General features: G+C 41.1%; 2 protein-coding genes across 11 annotated transcripts in view; one reads left to right on the top strand and one right to left on the bottom strand.

The window, feature by feature from the left end:
* Nucleotides 1-15,152, bottom strand: part of MTHFD1 (methylenetetrahydrofolate dehydrogenase, cyclohydrolase and formyltetrahydrofolate synthetase 1) — a 53,537-nt gene extending 38,385 nt beyond the window's left edge. For 2 of the 3 annotated variants that reach the window (XM_034642607.1, XM_011217811.3), the window contains exons 1-2: nt 14,997-15,152; nt 1,309-1,393 (exon numbers count right to left, since the gene is read on the bottom strand). In XM_034642607.1, the coding sequence (XP_034498498.1) occupies nt 1,309-1,393; nt 14,997-15,037 (126 nt within the window). In that variant the 5' untranslated portion in view covers nt 15,038-15,152. Of the gene's footprint in view, nt 1-1,308; nt 1,394-13,075; nt 13,230-14,996 lie in introns of all 3 variants that reach the window. The other variant, XM_019793928.2, reaches the window with a different exon arrangement.
* Nucleotides 15,153-17,579: 2,427 nt separating this feature from the next.
* Nucleotides 17,580-26,020, top strand: part of LOC100467721 (coiled-coil domain-containing protein 170) — a 46,497-nt gene continuing 38,056 nt past the window's right edge. For 2 of the 8 annotated variants that reach the window (XM_034642612.1, XM_019793942.2), the window contains exons 1-2: nt 18,090-19,708; nt 23,254-23,610. In XM_034642612.1, the coding sequence (XP_034498503.1) occupies nt 23,473-23,610 (138 nt within the window). In that variant the 5' untranslated portion in view covers nt 18,090-19,708; nt 23,254-23,472. Of the gene's footprint in view, nt 17,778-18,089; nt 19,709-23,233; nt 23,611-26,020 lie in introns of those variants that run through there. The other 6 variants (XM_034642611.1, XM_034642610.1, XM_034642609.1 and 3 more) reach the window with 6 other exon arrangements.

Here is a 26,020-nt window from a genome sequence, read left to right as displayed (position 1 = left end):
TGAGCCCTTGCATACATGTCTTTTTAATCCCGTGTTGAGAACTGGAAGCATTCGTAAAGCACTTCTGTCCCATACAGAGGTGGTTATCACCAGGAAAATCCTGTGCTTTTTGGCCCTGTAAGCAGAACTGCCACGCTTTTAAATGGAATACTTTCTTTACTTGAAAAAACATCTGACAAACAATGATTATTCACACTTGAATATTTGGCAAATATTTCCTCAAAACTGGACAAAGTGAGCCCACTACTTCAAGGAAAACAGCTAACAGTATTTGTTGCCAATGGCAAAATCTGAGCTTTCAAGGGAAAATCAGAATTTTTTTATCCAGTCCTGTGAGCCTGATAAACTTTTCAATAATTAAAGACTTTTTCTTTGTTGGCAATATTAACACTTGTGATTTTCTTTATACTGCATAATGAAATGCATGAACATTTGGAAGATCTGCATAATTCAGTGAACCATTATTTTCCAAATGAGAAATGAAGGACAAAACAAAGCAAGCATGGGTAAATAGCCATTCAAACTGCAACATAATACAATGGATTCTGATGTAACCAAGTATGAAAGTTCCCAGATACAGTTTCAGATTCCACACTGCAGCTAACCTGTAAAAACTAAAGAGTCCCCTTGTAGTAACAAAGAAAAATATTCACCCTTATCTGGGAAGAGGACTAAAAAAACCCCTTCCCTTTTACAACTATACATATATAGGAGATCAGATTTTCTTCATATATTTCACCCAAGCCCGCATGTAGCAAAAGGCTCAAGGCAGCAGCAGACGGGAATCCAGCTATCTTCCAATAAGCCAGATAGTACAGCGTTTTTTGCAAAAATGTAAAATAATGTCCCTCTTCTCACTGAATTTTGTTTTTTTAAAAGCTATTTTTTTTTCATAAGAATGTTACTTATGCTAACGTAGAATAAACTTACTATTGGCATTTTTAAATGTATAAATACTTAAAACCGTTTTTCAGTTTCTAATACAGTAAATATCAATGGGTAAACCCATATAAACAAAAGCTGTTTAAGGTCTTAAATTCTGAAAAGTATAAAGCGGTCCTAAGACCAAAGGTCAAGAGACACTCGAGTAGGGAAAAGGTGCCCACAGGGAACAGCCGAGGGCCAGGATACCCCCACATCTACAAGCTGAGCTGAAGAGGGGCGGCCTGCAGAGAGAACCCGAAAGGAAGTTCTACAGAAAACAAAACAAAACAAAACAGAAAGAGAGATGTGAAGTGCTCGCTGTCTTAAGTGCTACTGAGAGCTTTGGAAAGGAAGACATGAGTGGAAATAACACGATCACAATACCTGTAAAATCGCCAGGCCTGGTATAAACCCAGGAATTTGCTCCTTCATCTGAGTGACTTGGTTCTTCAGCCTCTCCCTTATTTGCCTAGAGGAGAAGGAAAGGTTGGAATTAACATCGAATGTTTCAAGCACAAATAAGCCATGTGGATTATTACATGAGTTTCTCTTTTAAATTCAAAACATCTTCACTGAATAGACATTATCTGATATGGTATGTACCATGAATTTCCCATCCATTCTCCACGACTCAAATAGACATGGATCTTTCCTAATTCCTAACCACATGGACTGCGCCATGAGGTATGTTTAAAACATTTAAAACATTTTAGTTATCAGAGAAAGACAATTATCATATGATCTCACTGATATGTGGAATTTAAGAAACAAGGCAAAGGATCATAGGGGAAGAGAATAAAAATGAAACAAGACGAAATCAGAAAGGGAGACAAACCATAAGAGACTCTTAATCACAGGAAACAAACTGAGGGCTACTGGAGGGGAGAGGGGTAGAGGGATGGGGTAACTAAGTGATGGACATTGGGGAGGGTATGTGTTGTAACGAACCCTGGGTATTATACAAGGCTGATGAATCACAGACCTGTACCCCTGAAACAAATAATACATTATATGTTTACTAATTGAATTCAAATTAAAAAAAAAAAAGAAAAAAACATTTTAGTTGACGGCATTCAAAATCATACAGTGAACAAATGAAAACTTGAACCAACACTTCTGGAAGGCTGCTAATCCTCATCTTTTTCAACATTTCCTCTCTCCAGGTGCTATATGAAAAAATTTTGCAGGAAAGAACTAGAGCTCACACCCGCTCAACTTTCCCTGGTAAGATGATCACAGGGTATCCACATAAGGCTGAATGATAATCAATGAATCCCACTCCAAAGTCAGTATGAATTTAGAAATTACATTCTAATTCACAGAAGAATTTTCCTTACAAAAGGATTAAATACGAGGTCAAAAGTATAACCTCTCATGAAATAACATGAAACCTCTCAACAATATGACAGGACATCAAGTACATTAAATTACATCCATAAGAAAATATTCAAAATAGTCCAGCTTTGCCCAGTTATGATACAGTCATGAACTTGAACAGGCTCTGTCTCTGGTGAAGGAACATTATTGTCATTTGCCTTTCTTCATCTTAACCACCTCTGACATACAACTATATACGGACATTAGCAAACATCCCTTCCCTCTTTCTAGTGTAGTTACTCCCTGCTCCAGTTCTCCACACTTTACAAACCACTGACATAAACAGGCATAGGTCTCACAAGAAATAGATTATCTGGATTAGCCTCATCAATGGTAAGAATCTTGAACGATACAAGAAGTCATCCTTAAGAGTTCGAAACTGTATTTCTAGCTAGTGACCTTATTTTTAAAAATCAATTGTATGAATTATCCTATACAATAATATAGTTCAAAAGAATGAATAGACTGTTGGACTTTCTTTCCCTGGGATTTGACCTGACAGAGGCCACAGCTCTGCTGTGACACAAGAGAAGAGGAAGTACTGGAGCCGCCACATTTTCACTGCCCTGCCGCTGAAACACCCCAGCAGTTCCAGCCCTGGCTGCGTCCCTTGCATGACTGGATGGAGAGTGGGCTACTCCTGGCTGCTGAATTGGGAACAGACTAAGACACAGGTTCCTACTGGCTCTCCTTTAATCCTCCCAACCCAAACAAAATTCACTGGGGGGAAAACCATCTCTAGGCCCAGTGTAAGACAATAATAAGAAACAACAGCAATAATGGCTCGATACAAGTATTCCCTGCTTTTCAACAGTTCGGGTTTCTCCACTTCACTTTTCTGAAAGACCTACGTTAGTACCTGTTTTCACTAACCCAGAGGAATCCAGAGGATTTTCACTTTTATGATAAAAGGCAAAAAACAAAAACAGCATTCAGTGTGTGTTTTGCAGCAAGCCCTTACAGAGGCACTACCCAGCTCCCTTCCAGGGAACTCAGCATCTCAGCATCGAGCTGCTGCAGCTCTGAACTCTGTGAGCATCTGTGCTTTATCTCGATTTATTTTCTGCATCTATTAGCGCGATGTGTCCTAAGGTATCAGAAAAGCCTAAGCAAGGTTACTTTTTGGGTATGGGAACACTCAAAACATTTTCCATATATATTAATGGTAACTGTTTCTTCACTTTGTGCCACTTTGGCTTGTGAAAGGTTTCATAGCAACGCTTTCGAATTGTGGGGGAAACCTGTATCTGAGATTCTCAATAATGTTGGTAACCAAGGGAGGAGAGGCTTTCCTCTTCCCAAAGATGTAGAAATGGGCTCTGAGCAGTCCTGTGGCTTTCTGAGAGCCAACTGGCTGAAAAACCAGCAAGTGCAAAGGCCCTGAGTGGGTAAATGAGGTCCAAGAAGAAGCAGTAACCAGATCAGGTAGACTGAGGTAGCTTCTTTTATTGTGTATGTCATGGGAAGCCATGAGAAGACTTGAAACAGGGCTGACGGAATAGGACTTAACATTTCTAAAGGATTACTCCAGGCAGCTGAATTGGGAACCGACCATAGGGGAGAAAGGTGAGAATCAGGGGCACAAGCAAGAAGTTATCCAAACTGCAAAAATCCAGGCCAGAGGTGATGGTGTCTCAGACTACTCTATCTATGGTATGCTGGCAAGAAGTGGTTGGATTCCAGATATACGAACATGAAACACAGAGAAAATGCCAGGGCCACAGATGACTCTGAGGTTTGGGGGTTTGTAAAATAGAGCTGGAAGCACTGACGACCACAAATATTTTAGGGCATAGAGCAGATTTCATACTGATACTGTGAATTTATTTACCAAATCTTATAAGGGTTCTAGAATAATGGCCACCTGAGACCTGAAGAAAGGATTCTAGGGACAACTAAAAATAATACTTTTGCCCAGCAGGTAGCAAGCTATGAGATCCCCGTACTACAAGGTGGTACAGGTGGGAAACATTTCAGCCCAGTAGCTTAAGAGCAATGAACAAAATGTTCTGTATTTTCTTCCTTTCTTCCTTTTTTTTTTTTGGTTCCTTTATTCATTTGAGAGAGTGTGTGTGAGAGCAGGGGGAGGGGGAAAGGGAGAATCTCAAGCTGACTCCCTGCGTGGGGCCCAATCCCACGACCCTGAGATCATGACCTGAGCCAAAACCAAGAGTCGGATGCTTAACCGTCTGAGCCACCCAGGTGTCCCAAAATGTTCTGTGTTTTCTACGCTGTAATTTAAGTGGGTCTGAGTATGCAAATTTTTTTCTAAAAAAGATCATAGACTGAGATCAGTTACACTGACTCCCTTAAACTTTTTCTAAGAAGGATTGTTTTTGAAGTTGCACTAAGCAGGGATATTCTTCCAACTAGAAACATTTGTTTAAAAGCCAACATTTAGGCTCTCTATGAGATGTGATCAGAATAGCAATGAGACATTTAAAAATGCACATAAACCACCATCAGCAAGAATTAGACAGCTCAGAACACTAAAGTAATAGGCAGAAAGTTTTCTGCTCTAGTAAGGAAAAAAAAATCAAGACAGTTGAATTAGGTCTCCATGGTCCCTCAAAACTTCTTCCCTGCCTTGGTTTTCTGGGCTGGCCACTACTGAAGAACTCTGAAATGAAAAGTGTAATGACAAAAGCCAAGTGTCAAGCATGCCTGAAGCTAAGAAACTGTAAAAGACGTATCTGGAGAGAAAAGTTAACACTCCCTTATCTACCTTTATTTTAGGGTCAGAGAGCTGTGATGAGTTAAATGGTAGGAAACTTTTAAGTTTTTATAGTTCCTTATTTCCAGAAAGCCAAAATGCTAGAATAATTTCTAAATCACTGAAACCTCCTAAATCAATAGAAACTTTCTTGAGTTGCAGATGCCTTGATTTCTAGCCATGGCCCATGAGTCACACTACCCTGGAAAAGATTCTGGGGCAAAGTGAGGCAGAAATAGGCACTTGGAGAGATGCCCTTGATCCCTGAATAGCAGACCTCTGAATGCCAGAGTTTCACCATCCTGCTTCAACGTTCTCTAAAACCTCAGGGAAGACGTACCTCCATCTCAACGCAGGAGAAATCAGTACTAGAGTACCAGTGAATGTGGTGAGACAAAGCAGCAGTAAACCATTACAGTCTCTGGTCCTGTTAGACCGATACTAGTAAAATAATCACAACCAATTAGATACAAACAGACACAGATGCAGTTTTAACTAAGTCGCTACTGGCATCTAGTGGGTAGAGGGCAGGGACGCAACTCAATTCCCTATAATGCACAGTACAGCAAACGATGATCGAGTCCAAATGTTAATGGGACCCAAGGCTGAGAAGCACTGCTATTGGCCAATAAAATGCAATGTTTGGGGTTATCTTTTTTTTTCCCTAAGGGGCAAAAGTCAAGGTAGAAATCATTTATATTTCAACCTGTCAAAATGTGCTTGAATCTCTACAGAGTCATGTGCATTACTACTGGTTTTCTCCGAGTCAACTTCTGCCACATACAGTTGTAAAAGAGCCTAATCAATAAAAGTCAAAGGTGCACTTCTCTATAGAATCACATTACGCCCAAAGAGTCCTAATACCCGTAAATAATCACCCAGATCTCTTTTGCCCAAAGTCTTGTACAATTATTCCTGGAAAAGTCCACTACAAATTACAACTTGTTCTTTAACATGATGGCTCATTTTCAAATTTTGGACATTTTATGACTGAGAAGAAAAGCATTGCTAAAATGTAACCAAACAGAGACATTTCCACAGAAGCCATAGGTAGAAAAAGGAGGCAGTAAAGGGTGTTTAACCACCTAAGAAATCTACATGATGAAAATAAAGCTGCCTCAGTTAACAAACACTGAAATATAGCACAAGCTTAGAGTTATTCTCAAATGATTCTCAAAGGTACACAGAGTAAGTGTGGAAAAGGAAAAGGGAGAAAAAAGAAGAGACATTCATCTTTAGTATGTAGGTCTTTTCTAAAGGACACAAATTTCTTTTGCTTCTCCCAAGGAGTAGATTATTGTTGTAAAATTTTAACAGTGTGATACAGCACAAATGTTTTATTTTCATGTTGTTCATTTGTTGTTTTATTTCGTTTGTCCATAACAACTTTAACACTACTAAAAAATACTTCAAATTAAAAAAAACAACAACATGTAGTGCCTTGTAAAAACCACTGTGATTGTGAGGCCACCTAGTGTTCCAAGAAATACATATATTTCAAATTCCTAGTTAAGTCAAATTAAGTCAAAAGACTAAATTACCTTCTTTCAAAAACTGATTGTTTTCACTGATATGTGATGTAATAGTAACAGCTACATTATATCAGTATACAGAACAGTCAACTAATATCAGTACTTTCCTTCATTGTATTGAAGAATAAAATATTTAAAATAAGCATTATTATAATTAATGCAAATATATACTAAATTTGACAGTACCTCAAATATATATTTGAACACTTAATGTGAATCTATTTTACGCTCCAATAAAAATTTATAATATCAATTCTTGCGCCCAACTCTCTCAAACTCTCTCAAAGACCTATGGAAGGTAAATTGCCTGATATTCATGACATGAAAATGGCTAAATGGTATAAAATTCTAATGAATCTTCTAATTCCCAGTGAGTGTACAAGTCATCCATATACACAATCGTAAAATAACTACTTACCTTAAGTTTCTAGATCAGGGTTTATCAGTCTCAGCACTACTGACATCTGGGCCAGATATTCTTTGGGGGGGGCTCTTCTGTGCACTGTAGGGTGCTTAGGAGAAGCAGCCCCGGCTTCTACCTCGTGATGCCACTAGCACACAGCCACTCCCCATACGACAACCAAAACATGCCTCCAGACACATCCAAATGTGCCCTGGGATGGAGAAAAATGGCAAACCTGGCCCCATTTGAGAACCACTGATCTAGAAGGAACAAAGGACTAGGGAAACTAGGTTGAACTAGTCAAGAAAGGCTTCATAAAAGGTAGGAATTAAAAGTGGATTAAAAGTTCATTAAAGAGAGAGAGAAAAAGTGCATTAGAGAAAGGTCACAAAGAGAAAAGCACTGTCAGAGTTCAGGTGAACACAAGCAGGTGTGGTAGGATTCCTGAACAATGCGGTCCCACCTCCCTCCCCCCTCACATGGGTGAGGGGGCAGCTTCTACTCTGATCCCACAAATTGGTGACATTAAGAATAGGGAGCACAGTATTGCTAAGCTTTCCAACTTCTTTAGAAAAGTCAGGCACCCAGATTTAGGGGTATAATTATACACATAAATGTATTGGGAAGTAATCCAATTTTTAAAAATAACTCTGTAAGCCCAACAAAACATATAACTATATCCGACCTCTAGGCCACCATTTTGTAAGCATTATTTGGTGGCAACAGTTGTGAGACACCACGGGATGGCCCCAAGTATGAGGATCTGTAAGTGAGAGCCCAATACCCAGAATTAGTCTATTAACCACAGTCTGGCCATTAGAGCTGATGATGGCCCCGAGTCCCAAGCAGGCCTCTGGATTGTCATCCAAGGGGAATGTGGAAAGAAGGTGGCAGATGGGGTGGAGGGGAAGAGGGGGCTCAGAGTGCTTACCTGAGAAAAGCCTCACAAAGACCTGAGCTTCACGCTTTTAGAGATGGCTAAAGGAAAATCTTGTGTAAAAAGGGCTTAGGTCGAAAAGGCTGCTTACTAAATAAACAGGGACCAGTACCTGGGCACCAAAAGGAAAGATGGTTTATCATGTTAAGTCAACGAAGATAAATTTCTTACAGGCTCTGGCAAAACCTTTTACAGAAATACTCCCTATTTCCTGGTACTCCTCAAGCACCAGCAACTCAAAGCCGTGCCTCTCCTGCCCAGGCTCCAGGAAGAGCTTTTCATCAAGGGGGAAAAGAAAAGCGTAGCTAACACAGCAAGGTTTGATGCATCTCCAACCTTGAAAATGAGTCTCTGAAGAGAAGCAGTTTGGAAGCCTTCCAAACAGATTAATTAGTCCATTCATCTCCTAACAGGAAGAGCCAAATCCAGTGGATACAAGCTTGCAGTTCCTCTTAGCAAGCAAGTGACAAGCCCTTGGCAAGGCAGGGGAATGTGCAGTCCCTGCCACCAGCCTGTCACTCCTGGTCAAGTCAGTCCTTCTGGCCGGAGTTTCAGAAACTGCAAAATGGAGGGCGAGGTGGCCTGGGTGGCTGAGGAATCCTGCCCGTGGCACCGTTAGCCACTCACTCCTTCAAGCTCAAGGATTTGTAGACGGTACCAGGACACACCTGATGGGAAAGTAGCAGGGGGAGCAAACTGCACGGTGCAGGGGTGCTCAGGGGCTTTCTGCACTACGGATCAGATGTCAGAGAACACTGTGGCAAACACAGTTAGCACACAGGCTTGTTCCAAAAGCCTGATGTTACACACCCTTCCAATCCTCTCCACAACCCCAGGATATAAACATAGCTACCACCACCCCCACAGTGTAGAAGAGGAAAGTGAGGCTGACAGACTTGCCCTGGCCACATAAGGCCTTAATCTCTACCCTGCCCAGGCCCTACCAGGGGCAGTGGAAGGAGAGGGAGCCTTTTCCCTCTGCTCCAGGCACCCTCCTCCGTGTTAGGCCGGGCTGATGATCCTCCTTCCAGAGGATTCTTCCTGCAAATGGAGATACGAAGGGGACACACCCCTACTCAAAGCCTCACTGTCCAAATCCCAAGCTGCCTGAGCCAATCTTCCTGAAGGATGAGGACACTTATTCTTGGACCACGTCCTCAGTCAGGACTTTTGCTGGTGGCATGGTCACAGTAGTTAGCTGCCAGCTCCAGACTTTGCCAAGGATAACTATACTCCATAGCCTGGCTGCAGGGACTATTTACAACTTCCCAGAAGGCCCCACCTGCTCCCCTGCAAGGCTCCCAGAGTCAAACCAGCTTGGCCATTCAAGGCTCCAGAAAACCTGTGAAAGGCCTGCACTTTGGATCTCACTATAGGCAATTTTTTTTTTTAAGATTTTATTTATTTATTTGACAGAGATAGAGACAGCTAGCGAGAGAGGGAACACAAGCAGGGGGAAGTGGGAGAGGAAGAAGCAGGCTCATAGCAGAGGAGCCTGATGTGGGGCTCAAACCCATAACGCCGGGATCATCCCCTGAGCCGAAGGCAGACGCCCAACCGCTGTGCCACCCAGGCGCCCCGGCAATTTTTTTTTTTTTTTAAGCACAAAAGGATCTATGGGTATTTTATCTACAAGACAAAATAAAAAGCTTATCAACATTTAGTAGCCCTTCCCTGTGATGAGCAAATTCTGGTTTCCAGAAAGAGTTCTTCTGGCCCTAGAGCTAAATGTATAGCCACGGTTCCATTTTTATCTTTGACCACAGGATAAATTCTAACTTTCAGGTTCTAGGTTATAAGCCAGCTGCCAAAAATACAGCCTGAATAAACACAAACACCACTTGTTTATTCAACAGGTACTTCCTAAGCACCAATTCATTAAAACTCACTATGTGCCAGGGAACTGCTCTAAATGCTTTACAAGTATGACTCATTTAATTTCAACAACCTTATGAATTAGGTACCATTACTACTCCAACATACGGATGAAGAAACTAAGGCACAAAGAGGTAAACTAAGTTACCCAGGGATCCACAGAAGGGGCACTGCTGTATCTAGCTCTGGGGACATGGCCCACAGGGAGCTTACAGACTTACCTAACCTGCTCTGCTCAACCTACAAGAACTAAAACCACCTTTTCTCACTGGCCTGACAAGCAGCAAATCCCTACCTCTTCACAACCAGTCTTTCCAAAAAGAACACTTGACCAAGAAAAATGCCACCAATGGAGGGAGTGGGCTCCAGTATAGCAAACAAAGAGAAGGGAAGGGCAAACAAATCATGCAAGATTCAGTGGGCTCCACTTTGAAAAGAACACATAGGTAAGAATCATAATTTCTAGCCTAAAAACCAATTCAGTGTGGTTCTTCCATCTAATTTTCACTCCTGTGAATAATCTCTCTCTTTTTAAAGACTTTATTTATTTGACAGAGACAGAGAGAGCATGAATACGCACACAAGCACAAGCAGGGGGAGCGGCAGAAGGAGAAGCAGGCTCCCCACCGAGCAGGGAGCGTGACATGGGGCTGGATCCCAGGACCCCAGGATCATGACCTGAGCCAAAGGCAGACACCCAACTGACTGAGCCATTCAGGCAACCCCCCTCCCCACTTTGAATAATCTCTTAAAGCACACCTCCATCAAGCCAGGGTGGGCTCTCACCACCAATGACAGTGTCCTTCACCCAGCAGCTCTGCTCAGTCTGGTTCTCTGGGGCCATCACTGTTGATCCCGAGGCAGTCATTTAATAACCAGTGAGGTCAAAGGTCCACAGCACAGGCTGTGTTTTTGATCAGGAACTCCCTTCCCCATAACTGGGAGGCCCACAGCGCCACCACTTTCAAATATTTGCCCCAAACTCACCCTTACGGTATGAGCTTAATTCCCATATTTAAAATTACAGTCCCCCCATGCTTCAGAAATCTCTGTTCCTCTTCCTTGCTCTGGTTTTTACTTTGGCACTTCTCATTACTTCATATTTTTGTACCTATTTTATTGTCTCTGTCTACCCAAGAGGGCGCAAATTCCACAAACAGGGATTTGGGCTATTTTGGGCTATTGGGTTACCATAGTCTCTACGCTCTGAAGAGTGCATGCATACAGGAGGCATATGGATATTTGCTGAAAAGTGAATAAATATCCAAAAATGACACACACTTGCCTCTAACCCTCAGATGTCTCCCAACTGTCAAACTCACGGTGCAGTCTTGGAACTCCCCTTAAGGAAGAAATGGGGGTGTTCCTTCCAAAGGAAGATAATTGGGCAACTAGGTTTCCCACAGGGTAGAACAGGCAGAGATGGAATCTGGAATGATGAACTCTGTCTAGTCCTGGCTCCGAGGATGGTACAAAGGAAGAATAATAAAAGTAGACCAAAGTCAAGCATGGTCTTTCTCAGCAGAGTGGGAAGCATGGCAGTGAAAGGAAGACTGCTGCAAAGAAAAGGATTAGTTTATGAAATTCCTTTTAGCAAAATAGTTTAGTGCCTGATAGAGTGAAAAACACCATGTACTGGGCGAAGAAGACGACTTGGCTTGCCATTAACCAGCCTAGTGACCTTTGGCCAAATCACATCACTTTCAGCTGCAGGATGGGATGGATTGAGTGGACTGGGTTTTGGAGACATTCTGACTGTGGAACTCTATGACCTGTCCCACTCTTTCTCCCTCCAAGTAAGAGATTTTACAGTTCAAACACTGTATCAGGGTAAAGACTGCCCAGGGCCCTTGAAGGTTTGCAAATTTATCCCTAGGGAGAACCGACAGTTGCTGGCAACGAAGAAAGTTGACCTGCAAACTTGGAGGATAGGGGACCCTTCCCTACAGGGTCCCTGGTTGCCATGTAAGAAGTTCACTCACCTTTCCTCTCAAGAGTGTCCCTAAACCTAGTAAAAGAGGACAGGTGGTGACACCCTGCCCAGAGGCTGCACATGGTGTCCAACCCACTCATGCTGTAAGAAGTACCTTCTTGTTCAGATCCCCCCAGAGCCATAGCCCAAGAGTCGGAAGCCTGTTGCAGCCTCAGCACAAGTTGCTGGGGGACTGCATGAACCCATGACCCAAGAAGGCTGAACACCTTCCAAAGCTCCCTCTCTCTGAGGAACTGTGACTAGTACCAGCTCTTGGAGTCGAGCTCTCCATGAAGGTCAAGGTGCTAAAGTATGGCAGTCTCTGAGCCATTTTATTAACACATGAAAGAAAGATCTTCTATAAGTACAAAGAGACCTTAGTCTAAAATTGTTAGTAGGAACTAACTAATCACTTGACCACAGGGCAATGTAAAAAGTGAGCCAAGTCAACTCTGAACGGGCTGGGTAGAGGGACCTTCCAGTACCTGGAACAGTCTTTTCCAGAAAATGTTTTCAATCCTTATAACCAAATCACTGCCATACTTCAATGATGAGAACTAGATTTACACCTAAGGTTTTAAATACGTGGTTCTCAACTTTCAGGATGCATTAGTATCATAGAAATGAGCTTTTAAAATATTTAGAGAATATTTGAATCCAGTGGCTTATTGCTAGCAATTCCAATTAAATCGGTCTGGTGTGGGCACCTAAGCATTGGTATTTTTCACAAGTACCCTATGAGACTAAATAGGCAAAACTATCTTGGAAAAGACTGGCAATTTCTACTAAAACCAATTAGACATATTTATCCTACTACTCTACAATTCTACTATTAAATATGCAACCAACAGAAACGTGTATATGTTCCACCAAAAGACATGTAAAAGAAGGTTCATGGGACACCTGGGTGGTTTAGTTGATTAAACATCTGACCGGCTCAGGTCATGATCTTGGGGTCCTGGGATCAAGCCCCACGGTAGACTCCCAGAGGGAGTCTGCTTCTCCCTCTCCCTCTGCCTTCTCCCTGCTCATGCTCTCTCTCTCTTATATAAATAAAATCTAAAAAAAAAAAAAAAAAGAATGCTCATAGTAGTTACAACTCATACCACCATAAACTAGAAACTAAATGTCCACACGAATAAATAGTAGCAAATTCATCTAGTAGGATACAATACAGCAAAGAGAGTAAATGAAATACATGCAATATGAAATAATCTCAGAAACACAATGTTAATTGAAAGAAGCCAGACACAGAAGTCTTTATACTGTACAATGCCATTCATATAAAGTTCAAAGACAAGCACCATTAATCTACAGTGTTAGAAGTCAGGATAATGATTACCTTTGCGGGGCGTGGTAACTGGAAGGTATAGGAGGGAGGGCTTCTGGGGGTGCCAATGCCACTTCTTGATCTGGGTGCTAGTTACTCAGGTAAGTTCAGTTGCAAAAAATTCACTGAGCTGTATACTTGTGATAGGCACACTCATTTATGTATCCTTATTTAATTTAAATAAAAAGAAATAAAAACAAAAAGCTCCCTAAGTGACTTTAATGTAGGTTCCTGTTGAGAATCACTGACATTGATCTCAAGGCAGCTATCACTGTCAAAAAGATAATGAATCAATCACCCATGTATACATGAACTAATTTCTAATCATTAACACAGCTACCATGTATTGAACCCTTATTATGTGCTAGGAACAATTCTAAATGCTCTTCAGCTAAAAATTCGTTCAATTCTCCTAACAACTCAATGGCTTAGATATTATTTTTATTTTACATCTGAGGAAGTTCTGGTATACACAGGTTAACTAAATTGCTTAAAGCCACACAACTACTAAGGAGTGAAAAGAAGGTTTCTAGGTGTTTGGGATATAGACATAAACAAGACAATGCATGTATTTGCCTTTATGGAGCAAACATATTTAACTTCTCTCCACTCAACAAAAACGTTATTGACTGAGAACCTGTTCTCAGTGGGCCTGCCAGGAAGCAAGCCTAAATTATCTCTTCAACCAGTCTTTTAAAAAGGAATACTATCAGAAAAAGCCACTGGTAAAGGCAGTATTTTGACTATAAGCAAACAAAAAGCAAAGTCAAGCAGAAACAATGCAGTTGCGCACAGCATAAGTTGAAAAGCACTCAGATGTAAATTTTGTGATTTCTAGTCTAAATGTCTGGAGTTCCTCTTTAACAATGTGAAAGATTCATTACCATTTACTGTACATTTCACATTCTTTGTCCACCATGTTTACCTTCCAGGAAAAATCATTTTGCCCCAGGGTGGGTTTCACCAACAACGACTCCCTAACACACTCAAAAACCTTTACTCACAGAGTTGGAAACTTCACAGAGGACAATGATTATTGCCAACTACAGCAATTACTAAATAACTGGTGAGGTCAAAGGTCCGAAGATCAACTGCCAGGAAAGTCACACAAGATATATCCTTCCCTCTTCTACTCTGGTATTTCTCCATTCCTCACCTCCCAGACAAAAAGCAGCAGGATGTACTTCCTGGGAGTAAGTTTGGCAATCATATCCACTAGTTAAGCATTTAGATTTCCTGTAGAGGTAGAACAAGCAGAGGTCAAATGCAACAGGGAATAGTCGCAGGACTCAAGAGCCAAACTTGAAGTAACTCCAAGGCCTGGAGGGAGACAAGGTTTTTAGAAGAGTACGAAACTGAAGGAAAAGAAAGTTTTTACTAGGTTCCACTTAGCAAATGATGACTCAGGTGTAGTGGAAAAAACCAAGGCTGGAAGGAGTCCCTCCATCACTAATCAGCCTCATGACCTTGTCAAGTTTTTTCACTTCATTAATCTGTCTCCTCACCTCTGAATTACAGGGTGAGGGGGTAAACTGCATTAATGAATTCTGACTATTGCGCTTCAGACAGTCCCAACCACACTCTTCTGGCAGAAAGCCGTCAGTAGCTGCATTTTGGGGGCAGAGTCGGGCCGGTTAAGGGTACTGGTCCAAAACACAACAGCCAGCAGACCCAGGCACCAGGCAGCCTTTCTAGAAACTCAGACCGTGCCCAAAGCCCCATTCTGTGACTGCAGGGGGCCGATTTTCAGGTGTGACGGATTCAATACTATGCCCTCCCTCCCCACGCGGCTGGCCTTACTCTTGGCGCTACGGGTGTCCCTCTAGCAAAAAAAAAAAAAAAAAAAAAAAGGGGGAACGTGGGGACCTCCACACTATGCTCAGAGCCCTCGGCTGCAGCCCAACATGCCCTAACAACAATGACAGGTGCTTACGCGGAGACCACCTTCCCGTTCAGGATTTCCGCCGGTGCCATGGCCTTTATTAGTCCGCTGCCCACGATGGACACCACCAAAATTGAGGATCCACTAGCTCCACCCGCGCGCCGGACAACCCAACCCACGTGTTTAAGTACTACCCCCGGAGGTCGTGCTTCTGCGCCTGCGCCCCCCCACCCCGCCCCCGTCGAAGAGCGTGCGCAATGCGGAAGGACAGAAGGCCCTAATGCAGCCAAGAGCGGGGATTTGGATGTCTCATGCCTCGGAAAGATGGAGGAACTCGGTGATGAGTGGCTGGTGGAAATGATTGGCTAGTGGAAGAAGCCGTTTCAGATTGCGCCTTCGTGTGGGGCGGGGACTCGCTGAAGAGGGGTGGAGTTTCGAGCGCAGCCCTTCGTGGGCGGAGCAGCGGGCGGAGCCCAAGGGGCGATCTCGCGGGAGAACAGTTTCGCGCGCGCGGGAGCGAGGCGCGTCTCTTGGACACGCCTGGGCGCTGGGAAAGGTGTCGCCCCGGCGGCTGAGGGCGCGGCTTCCCAGGGAAAGTTCTAGGCCGACTCCCGTGCGCAGTACGTGGTGGGGCTAAGGCCTGGCCCGCTGAGGTGAAACCCGCAGGGCGTGAGGCGGCTTCGTTTCTGGCGTTATCGCCCCCCGGCGCTGTCAGACTGGTGTGGGGCTCCCACCGCTATTCTAGTCGGAGGGTCGGGATGGCGCCCCTAACCGTTTTATAAATCTCGGGTGGCGCCTGCTCGGCCAGGGTCGGAGCCAGCGCACTGTTTCAGGCCCCTCTGAGCTGGAGCGCCGCGTGGCTCCAAGTGCCAGGGGTGACCTCGGGGTCGGTCAGTGCGGGGAGGGTCGTCAGCTCTGCAAGCCTAGATTTTGTCAGCTTCCTGGTGCGGGTGTGGGGTTGGAGAGGAGCGACCCGCAACGGCAGACACTCCGTCCCCGCAGGCGCCCACTTTGCCGAAGCGAGCTGGGGCGTTTGTCCGCTCTGCCCCAGGAAATAAGCTGCCTTCTTACCGTGTTCAGTTTACAGTCATCCCAGGATAGCTCTATAGTTAGGTTGTACAGGGCACTTTGTTTATTTTCTTCCCCGGTATTATTGAGAGAATTAACATAAGGTATGTAAGTTTAAGATGTACAGTGTGACGATTTGGTATACATTATTATAAAATAATTACAATAAGATTACTTAACATCTCCATTCTGTCACATAATTACAATAGCCCTGTGTGTGGCGATAACATTTAAGATCTACTCTCTTAACTATTGTTCGTTATAGTCACCATATTGAACATTAGATCCCCAGAATTTACTCATCTTATACCTGGAAGTTTATACCCTTTGACTCACATCCCTACCCCCTGGCATTCTATTCTATTTATATGAAATGGGCTGCTTTAGATTCCGCATATAGATACCTTACAGTATTTATCTTTCTCTTACTTCACTTGGCGTGTGCCCTAAAGGTCCATGTTATCCTAAAAGGCAGTATTTCCTTTTTTATAGTTAAATGATCTTGTGGGTGGGTGGGTAGGATTGTGTATCACATTCTCTCTATCCATTCTCCCCTCTACAGGTACAGGTTGTTTCCTTATATTGGCTGCTGTAAATAATGCTGTAATGATCATGGGGGTGCAGATATCTCTTTGAGATATCGATTTTGTTCAGGTCACTTTGGATTTGACCAAGTATCTGAGTTTCTTTTATAAACCATTTTTTAGGTGGCATGTTTCACCAATGGCAGAGCTCATCTTTTGAACTGTGTTCTTTTTTAGGGGGGGTGGGGGGACTTTTGGTAGTTGCTTTTGCCTTATTTCTAAATTCTGAGGATATTTTACAGTAGCCTCATATATGGAATTAGAGCTAATTTTTGCTTTAACAGTTTTATTGAGGTATAATTTATATGCCGGAAAATTCACCTAATTTAAGTGTGCAACTGAATGATTTTTAGTATATTTACAGACTTGTACAACCAACACCATAGTAGAATTAAAGAATTTTTGGTGAAATTTTTTTCTGGTAATTTGCCCAGGAGGACATTAGAAACACAGCTAATCTTCAATAGAACAGGAAAGAATATCCAATGGAAAAAAGACAGTCTCTTCAACAAATGGTGTTGGGAAAATTGGACAGCCACATGCAGAAGAATGAAACTGGGCCATTTCCTTACACCTTTCACAAAAATAGACTCAAAATGGATGACAGACCTAAATGTGAGACAGGAATCCATTAAAATCCTTGAGGAGAACACAGGCAGCAACCTTTGTGACCTCGGCCGCAGCAACTTCTTGCTAGACACTTCTCCAAAGGCAAGGGAAACAAAGGCAAAAATGAACTATTGAAACTTCATCAAGATAAAAAGCTTTTGCACGGCAAAGGAAACAGTCAACAAAACCAAGGAGAACTGACAGAATGAGAGAAGATATTTGCAAGTGACATATCAGATAAAGGGCTAGTATCCAAAATCTGTAAAGAACTTACCAAACTCAACACCAAAAGAACAAATAATCCAGTTAAGAAATGGGCAGAAGACATGAACAGACATTTCTCCAAAGAAGACATCCAAATGGCCAACAGACATGAAAAAATGCTCAGCATCAGGGAAATACAGATCAAAACCATGATGAGATACCATCAGTCAGAATGGCTGAAATTAACAAATCAGAAAATGACAGATGTTGGTGAGGATATGGAGAAAGGGAGACCCTCCTACTCTGTTAGTGGGAATTCAAGCTGGTATAGCCACTCTGGAAAACAGTGTGGAGATTCCTCAAAAAGGTAAAAATAGAGCTACTCCACAACCTAGCAATTGCACTATTGGGTATTTATGCCAAGATGTGGTTATATATATATACACAATGGAGTACTACTCAGCTATCAAAAAAAATGAAATCTTGCCATTTATAGCAACATGGTTGGAACTAGAATGTATTATGCTAAGCGAAATAAGTCAATTAGAGAAAGACAATTATCATATGATCTCATATGTGGAATTTAAGAAACAAAACAAAGGATCATAGGGGAAGAGAGGAAAAAAGAAAACAGGATGAAACCAGAGAGGGAGACAAACCATAAGAGACTCTTAATCATAGGAAACAAACTGAGGGTTGCAGGAGGGAAGGGGGTGGGGGGATGGGGTAACTGGGTGATGGACATTAAGGAGGGCACAAGAGGTAATGAACGCTGAGTATTATTAAGACTGATGAATCATTGATCTCTACCTCTGAAACCAATGATATATGTTTATTAATTGAATTTAAATTTTAAAACAATTAGCAGGAAAACACAACTTAATAAAACATAATATAGTGGTATAATATAGTAACTTAATATGAGGACCTCTGAACACGTGCCATTATATTGTGTTTGACCAGAACAAGTAAAATTAAGAGGAAAATTGAATCAGATGTTCCTGGTAAATTACAGGTAGTGAAACTTCTGTGGCTTATAGTACCAAATAGATATTGACTATTTCAGCTGTCTTGTTTGCTGAGGAAGATGGCAAAACCCCAATTTACAGATGGAGAAATAGACTGAAAGATAACTTGCCCAAGCTGTATAGCTGTTCCTGAGATAGGCCCCAAACCTTCCTTCGCCTCTAAATATATTGCTTTTGCTACCTCTACAGCCTGGTTTTCAATAACAATAATAATAATAATATCTTTGTATCACCTGCATAATTCATTCATTCATTGAACAAATAGTTACTGAGTGTCTTCTGTGCTAACAACAAAAAATACTGCTCATGGTGCTAGAGATACCATAGTGAACCAACAAAGTTCCTGCCCCCAGCTAATATTCTGGTAAGTGAAACAATGATCAATTAAACAAATATATAATTTTAGATATTGAGATGTCATTTTTAAAAATAGGCAAGCTAAGAGGATGGGTAATAGTGGTTAAGAGGCAGGAGAGTTCTCTTAGAATTGTAAGAAAGACTTCTCTGGGGAATCTGACTTGAGCAGAAACCTGAATGAAATGAGAAAGTTGGGGTAATAAAAGAAAGGAGTTGGCTTGAACAACTGGAAAAGTGGAGTTGTCATTTATTGATTTGAAATAATACTGTGGCAGGAGGAGGTTTTGAGTTTTAATTCAGTTTTATTAGACATTTTCAGATGCCTCTTTGACATCCAAATGGACATAGATATTTAAGGACAGATTAAGTAAGGGCCCATGAAGGGATTAGGTAAGAACCTATGAAGGGATTGGATGTAGGTAGAGAGAGGACCAAGGACTAGGGCACTTCAGTATTCAGAATTCAAGGAGGTGAGGAAGAACCAGGAGGGTAGATTGAAAAGCAGAGTGCAGCGTGTTATGAGGAAAACCACAAAGGCAAACAGCTTTAGAAGACAGGTAAAGAAAGTATATTATGGGAAAAGGGATAATTCAAATATATTGCAGGTTGGTCAAATCAAGTAAAGATTGAGAATCGATCATTTCACAGAGAATAGAGAAAATATTTTCATTCAAATGATCTTATTGTCACTTGCTTGAAAAAAAAGTATATCCTTTTTGCAAAAGCTTCATTTTTTACAACCTTTTTGAGGGTAATTTGATAATATCTATCAGAAACTTAAATGTATTTTTCTTTTTTTTAAGAAGGCTCCACTCCCAGCATGAAGCCCAATGTGGGGATTGAACTCACAACCCTGAGATCAAGACCTAACCTGAGATCAAGAGTCAGACACTTAACCAACTGAGCCACCCAGGTACCCCAAATATAAGCTTCTTTGACCTTCTAATTCCGCTTTTAGGAACTTATCCTAAAGTAATATTTACACTTATACACAAAGATATATTTACCGAAGTGTTGTTTTCAATAGTAAAAAATTTCCATCAGGACAGATATAGTTGTTAAAGGATAGGATAGGTAATAGATGCGTATAGATGTATAGGATAGCTTTCACACATTGTTAAGTGATAAAAGCAGGTTATCCAATAAAATGTATAATATGATTTAATTTATGTTAATACATGTAAAACAGGCCTTCTTTGACTACATTATCAAAAGTTGCCTGCTCATTTACCTCGTAACTGTCATATTAGCCTATTTTATTCACAACACCTATCCCTGTGTAGGATGATTTTATTTAGATACTTGTTCATTTTTTCCACCAGAATGTGAGCTTCGTAATACATTTCCTGTCTTGTTCATACTTATATTCCTGCTGCTCGGGGATGTAATTTTTAGAATCTTTTTTAGGGGAAAAAAAAAGAATATTTATTTTCCTAGTTTAGTTATTAACTATTACTCTCATTCCATTAAATATCACTTCTTGCTGCCTCTTTATCATTTATAAATGAAAATAGTGGAACAGTCACTCTCAACCCTAAAGTCACATTAAAATTACCTGTATAGCTTTAAAGAGAAAAGATTATGTGTAGCCTCCAGTGTAGACCAATCTCAAGTCAGAACTTGGGATGGGATCAGGGTATTGGTATTTTTTTGTTTTCTTTGAGATGCAGAGTTGAGAACCACTAGATTAGGTGATATTTGAAGTATAATCCTAAGGATTCTGGTATCAAGAATACGTAATAGAGACACACTTTCTCTAGAGTAAAAGTATTGCCCAAGAATTAGAATACCAGTGTTTTGGACAAATCATCTTTTGCTTTAGGAATAGCATATTGAATCAGTCATTTTCTCCTCTCAAAGTACATCTCCCTTGAAGAGGTGTAGGTATTGGAGACAAAAATTTAAAATATTTCAAGAATTTCACAAAAGAAAGACCCCAAATTTCACATTTACTGGAAGGTATACTTTCAGTGGGATCACTTTCTTAAGAGTTCTTAAGTTTACCAATGCTGGATGAAAACCACTTTATGTTTTTACTTCATTAATTAGGGAAATAACCATAGGCCTTACTGCATCACTTTAGGAGGACTTTTCCCTTCCTTGGACCTCTGTGATGCGTTTACCTAGAAACAGCTTCTTTGACGTGCAAACATTCTACTGGCAAATCATGCAGGGCAACCACTCATATTGGACAATTCAGGTTTCTTCTGGGAAGTGAACTTTGATTTGGAATTTTCTCTTTTGCCTGATATGGTAAAAATTTATGGTTTTTACTCTCTGAAGTAAAGTGAAGTATAACATACTATATCTTTCTAATTTGAGGTACCAATAAATTTTATGAGCACATAGAAAAAATAGAATAGTCATGTACAAACCTACCAACACAGATGTCGTATGTCATATTACATCATATGTCATATTGCTGTATTTTATTTACTTTAATCTCCTAACACATTTTTATTATATAAGGTTAATTTGGGAAAACAGGACTATTATCCCTATAAGTTAACTTTGTATTAAGGAATTTCTTTTCCTGTTGGATTCTTTAGTTGTTTAATGTGTATTTTTTGTGCCTACTATGGGATGATAGAATAAACCAGAAATAGGGGTGCCTGGGTGGCACAGCGGTTAAGCATCTGCCTTCGGTCAGGGCGTGATCCTGGCGTTATGGGATCGAGCCCCACATCAGGCTCCTCCGCTATGAGCCTGCTTCTTCCTCTCCCACTCCCCCTGCTTGTGTTCCCTCTCTCGCTGGCCCTCTCTCGCTGGCCGTCTCTATCTCTGTCGAATAAATAAATAAAATCTTAAAAAAAAAAAAAAGAATAAACCAGAAATAGATCCTGCTCTTAGGTACCTTTAATGTAGTAGGAGAGATAAGATTTTTACATAATACAATATTGAATCAGATAATAGTTGAAATATAAATCATACACTACAAGAGTTAGAGAAAGAGGGAGATTACCCTCACCTTGCTGGAATCAAGAAATGAGGTGGTGTTTGAACTGATATTGAAGGATTTATGTTTGTGCTTCTAGAGATACAGTTTGGCCCACATAGTAGCCTGTTTTTAGAGGCAATATGAGTGAAACTCCTTAAGTAACTTTGTTTTTAATAGAGCATAAGATTCATAAAATGGTAAGGAAATAAAAGTAAAGAGTAGAATTCTTAAGAAGTCCTTTGTCTCCACTCTCATTCTCATTCCAGGACTGAGGAGCAGTTTATTGTCCCTTTTTATTCACCAAAACTTAAGTTGTTTTTTGATTCTCTTCTTTGGTTCTTAGAAAAGGAATTAATGTAGTAATGATTTTAAGTATTAAATAATGAAAATGAGGAAAAGACTAAAGTTCATTAGAGATATTTGCACTCTATTTATTTATTTATAAAGATTTTATTTTTAAGTAATCTTCACACCCAATGTGGGGCTCAAACTCACAACCCCGAGATCAAGAGTCGCATGCTCTACCAACTGAGCCAGCCAGGCGCCCCAGAGGTATTTGCTCTTTAATAATTGTCTTTAATATCAGTAAAACAAAATAATACAGGAATTTCAAAATGGATTTCAGGGTTAGTGAATAAAATCAGGGCTTCATGCTTTCTATTCCATGTTATTCAAATCACACCACCTTGTTTTTTTTTTTCTCTATGAAAATTCCTGTATTCTGGGAAAGTTCAATTTTTCTGGAAGATACCAACCACCAAAGGAAACTCATACCCCACTTACATGCAGCCCCTCTGCTTACATGCACAGTTTCTAAATTTGCTTTCTCCCCCTCCCCATATATCCCCCGATCTTAAAAAAGAAATCTCCATCTTATTGCTTAATAAACATATGGGAGATGGCTTTCCTCTATTTCTTTTACTTTAACTTTAGAAAAGAAAGATAATATATGAAATTGAACTGGGTAGGGATTATGGACTTAAGGCAGTACTGAAGTTCTTGGGAAACCGAATTTATAAAAATTATAATGTAAAGTTATATTTTATATTCCTCTGAGCAGAAAGAACACTATGAGCTATCAGATGCTACATTATTAACTCATGTTAGACTTTTTTTTTTTTAAGATTTATTTATTTATTTATTAGACGAGAGGGACAGCCAGCGAGAGGGAACACAAGCAGGGGGAGTGGGAGAGGAAGAAGCAGGCTCCTAGTGGAGGAGCCTGATGTGGGGCTCGATCCTGGAACACCAGGATCATGCCCTGAGCCGAAGGTAGATGCTTAACGACTGCGCCACCCAGGCGCCCCCATGTTAGACTTTTTATCTTTTGGCTGAATCTCAAGGAATATAGTTAGGGTTCCTGATAATTAGAGAAATTGAAAATGAAAGATATTTGCAAGTCAGGTGTGCATAAATATGATTAATAAGTAGCATTTAAGTATGATATGAGTGCGTATATGTACATTAGCAGGCTGTTTCAACCAGTTAAAATTTAAACAGTGGTTTGATACTATCTTTAGAAACTAGATCTGCCTTGTCTCCAAGCAACAGGTTCAGCGGACAGCTCCTTCTGAAGTCTGGCTAAGCTGTGAGGATCAGAAGTGGATCCTTCCTGAAGACATTGCTGTTGATGCTGGGCATACCTCAGCATCAATTCCTGACTGCTCTATGCAGACTGTCCTTGGAAGCACCTTGGATCACCATTACTAGATCTGTTTCATGCTTCTTTTATCTCCAGCATGTCAGGCCCTCTCCAGTTTTTAAACCACTCAGATCCAGGAAGGCTTGCTACTGGCCAAAGCAAAGGGCTCCACGAGGCTAAGTCATCAAAAGGCAGGCATCTATCAGCTCACACATCTCAGAAAAATAGCCCAGTGGTGAGTTGTACACTGGCATTTATTTTTTGCCCCATTCTTAGAAGGTAGAGATAAAACAACTCTTATACAATTGAGAGCTAGAAGAAAGGAAAGTCTAGTTCTGTTTGCCCACTTGCCTGTGCTAGCACCCTTTCATGTCTTTGCTATTGAATGACCCAAGACATGAGGTTAAATAATCTTTCATTTCTTTTGATCCCTGGCTTGACTCTAGAATAAGGAGCAGGGGTGCCTGGGTGACTCAGTCAGTTAAGCAGCCATCTCTTGGTTTCGTCTCAGGTCATGATCTCAGGCATTCTTTCTTGAGAATTCTCTTGAGGATTCTCTCTCTTCCTCTCCCTCTGCCCCTACCCCCTTCTCGCATGTACACACGCTCTCTCCCTCTCTCAAATAAATAAATCTTTAAAAAAATATGGAATAAGGAGCAGTGAAGCATCTAAATCTAATGGAACCTTAAAGTGGATTTTATCTATATTTTGCCTTTTTCATAGTTCTGACAATTCACTGAGGCCCAACACTCCCAAAACAATATAAAAGTAGACTCTAGAGGGCCTCTAAGTTAGTTTGATCCAACCCCACCATTTTCCAAATTAGGAAATAATACAAGAGAGGGCACAGTGATGTGGGGGTAGAACTAAGTAGTCTGAGTCCCATTACTTTCTAGTGCACCAAATTACCCCCTTGATTTACAGCCTTGTTTTATTAGGGCTAGACCATAATGAGAATCTTTCTGAAAATTAAATATCCTCTTGGATCAGTTGATGTCCCTTCCATTAATATTTGTAAGACCATGAGAAAGATCCACCCAGTCTTTACCGTACAGCTCCTAGAGGGTGAAGTCTGAACTTGGGGTGAAGATGGGGGTTAGAATAGTTTATTTCCTCCTCCCTCTATTGGCTTTAAATGAGGATGACAAGCCTAGTTTCCTTGCTAGGAGAGGAAATGTTTTGTAGTAAAAGTAAATCAGTCAACAGATGAATAGATAAAGAAATGTTACATGTATATATATGTGTATACACACATACCCACCACACAGATTTAAATTTGACATTTCTCCCCGAATTTGTTTCACTTACTCTTTTATTTATTTATTTTTTTAAAGATTTTATTTATTTATTCGACAGAGATAGAGATAGCGAGAGAGGGAACACAAGCAGGGGGAGTGGGAGAGGAAGAAGGAGGCTCATAGCGGAAGAGCCTGATGTGGGGCTCGATCTCGATCCCACAACGCCGGGATCACACCCTGAGCCGAAGGCAGACGCTCAACTGCTGTGCCACCCAGGCGCCCCATCACTTACTCTTTTAAAAGAGAAAACTTTTGGGGCACCTGGCTGGCTCAGTTGGTAGCGCATGCAACTCTTGATCTCAGGGTCATGAGTTCCAGCCCCACGTTGGGTGTAGAAATTACTTAAAAATAAAATCTTAAAAAAAGAGAGAGATAACACTTCACTGGTAACAGTTGAAGACTGTTGTGTAACTTTTGATCCCATCTCCGGTTTTTGGGGTGGATGATATAAAAAATTTTAACAAGCAGGATCAGACATTAACCAGTAAGAATCTTTGCCATTCCTAGCACTNTTACAAATTAATATATCACAATTTTTTTTAAAGGTTTTATTTATTTATTTGACAGAGATAGAGACAGCCAGCGAGAGAGGGAACACAAGCAGGGGGAGTGGGAGAGGAAGAAGCAGGCTCATAGCGGAAGAGCCTGATGTGGGGCTCGATCTCGATCCCACAACGCCGGGATCACACCCTGAGCCGAAGGCAGACGCTCAACTGCTGTGCCACCCAGGCGCCCCATCACTTACTCTTTTAAAAGAGAAAACTTTTGGGGCACCTGGCTGGCTCAGTTGGTAGCGCATGCAACTCTTGATCTCAGGGTCATGAGTTCCAGCCCCACGTTGGGTGTAGAAATTACTTAAAAATAAAATCTTAAAAAAAGAGAGAGATAACACTTCACTGGTAACAGTTGAAGACTGTTGTGTAACTTTTGATCCCATCTCCGGTTTTTGGGGTGGATGATATAAAAAATTTTAACAAGCAGGATCAGACATTAACCAGTAAGAATCTTTGCCATTCCTAGCACTGGCCCAGGCCCTGGAGTCCCTGCTGTTGAGCATTAGGCATCTTGGTTAGTAGAGTGAAGGGGGGTGAGTGCACCCAGGGTCTGAGGAGGTGAGAGACAGAGGGGTTAAGGCAGCTGCTATACAAGCCTCTATGAAGTGTTATTTGACCATCTTGGACCTTTTTTTTTTTTTTCCTTTTCAAAGATAACTATTCTGAACTAAGTATATAACCTTTATGTTCTTACATGTATGTGGATACTTCTGTTTTGGGCATTTAAAAAATTACATAAATGGTATTCTAGACAGTTTTCTGCTGTGCTATTTGGATTCAGTCTTATGTTTTT

The sequence above is a fragment of the Ailuropoda melanoleuca genome, chromosome 14 (genome assembly GCF_002007445.2).
Source record: "Ailuropoda melanoleuca isolate Jingjing chromosome 14, ASM200744v2, whole genome shotgun sequence".
NCBI classification, from domain to species: Eukaryota; Metazoa; Chordata; class Mammalia; order Carnivora; family Ursidae; genus Ailuropoda; species Ailuropoda melanoleuca.
Note: the sequence above shows the minus strand (reverse complement) of the source record. Positions and strands in the feature narration are given on the sequence as shown.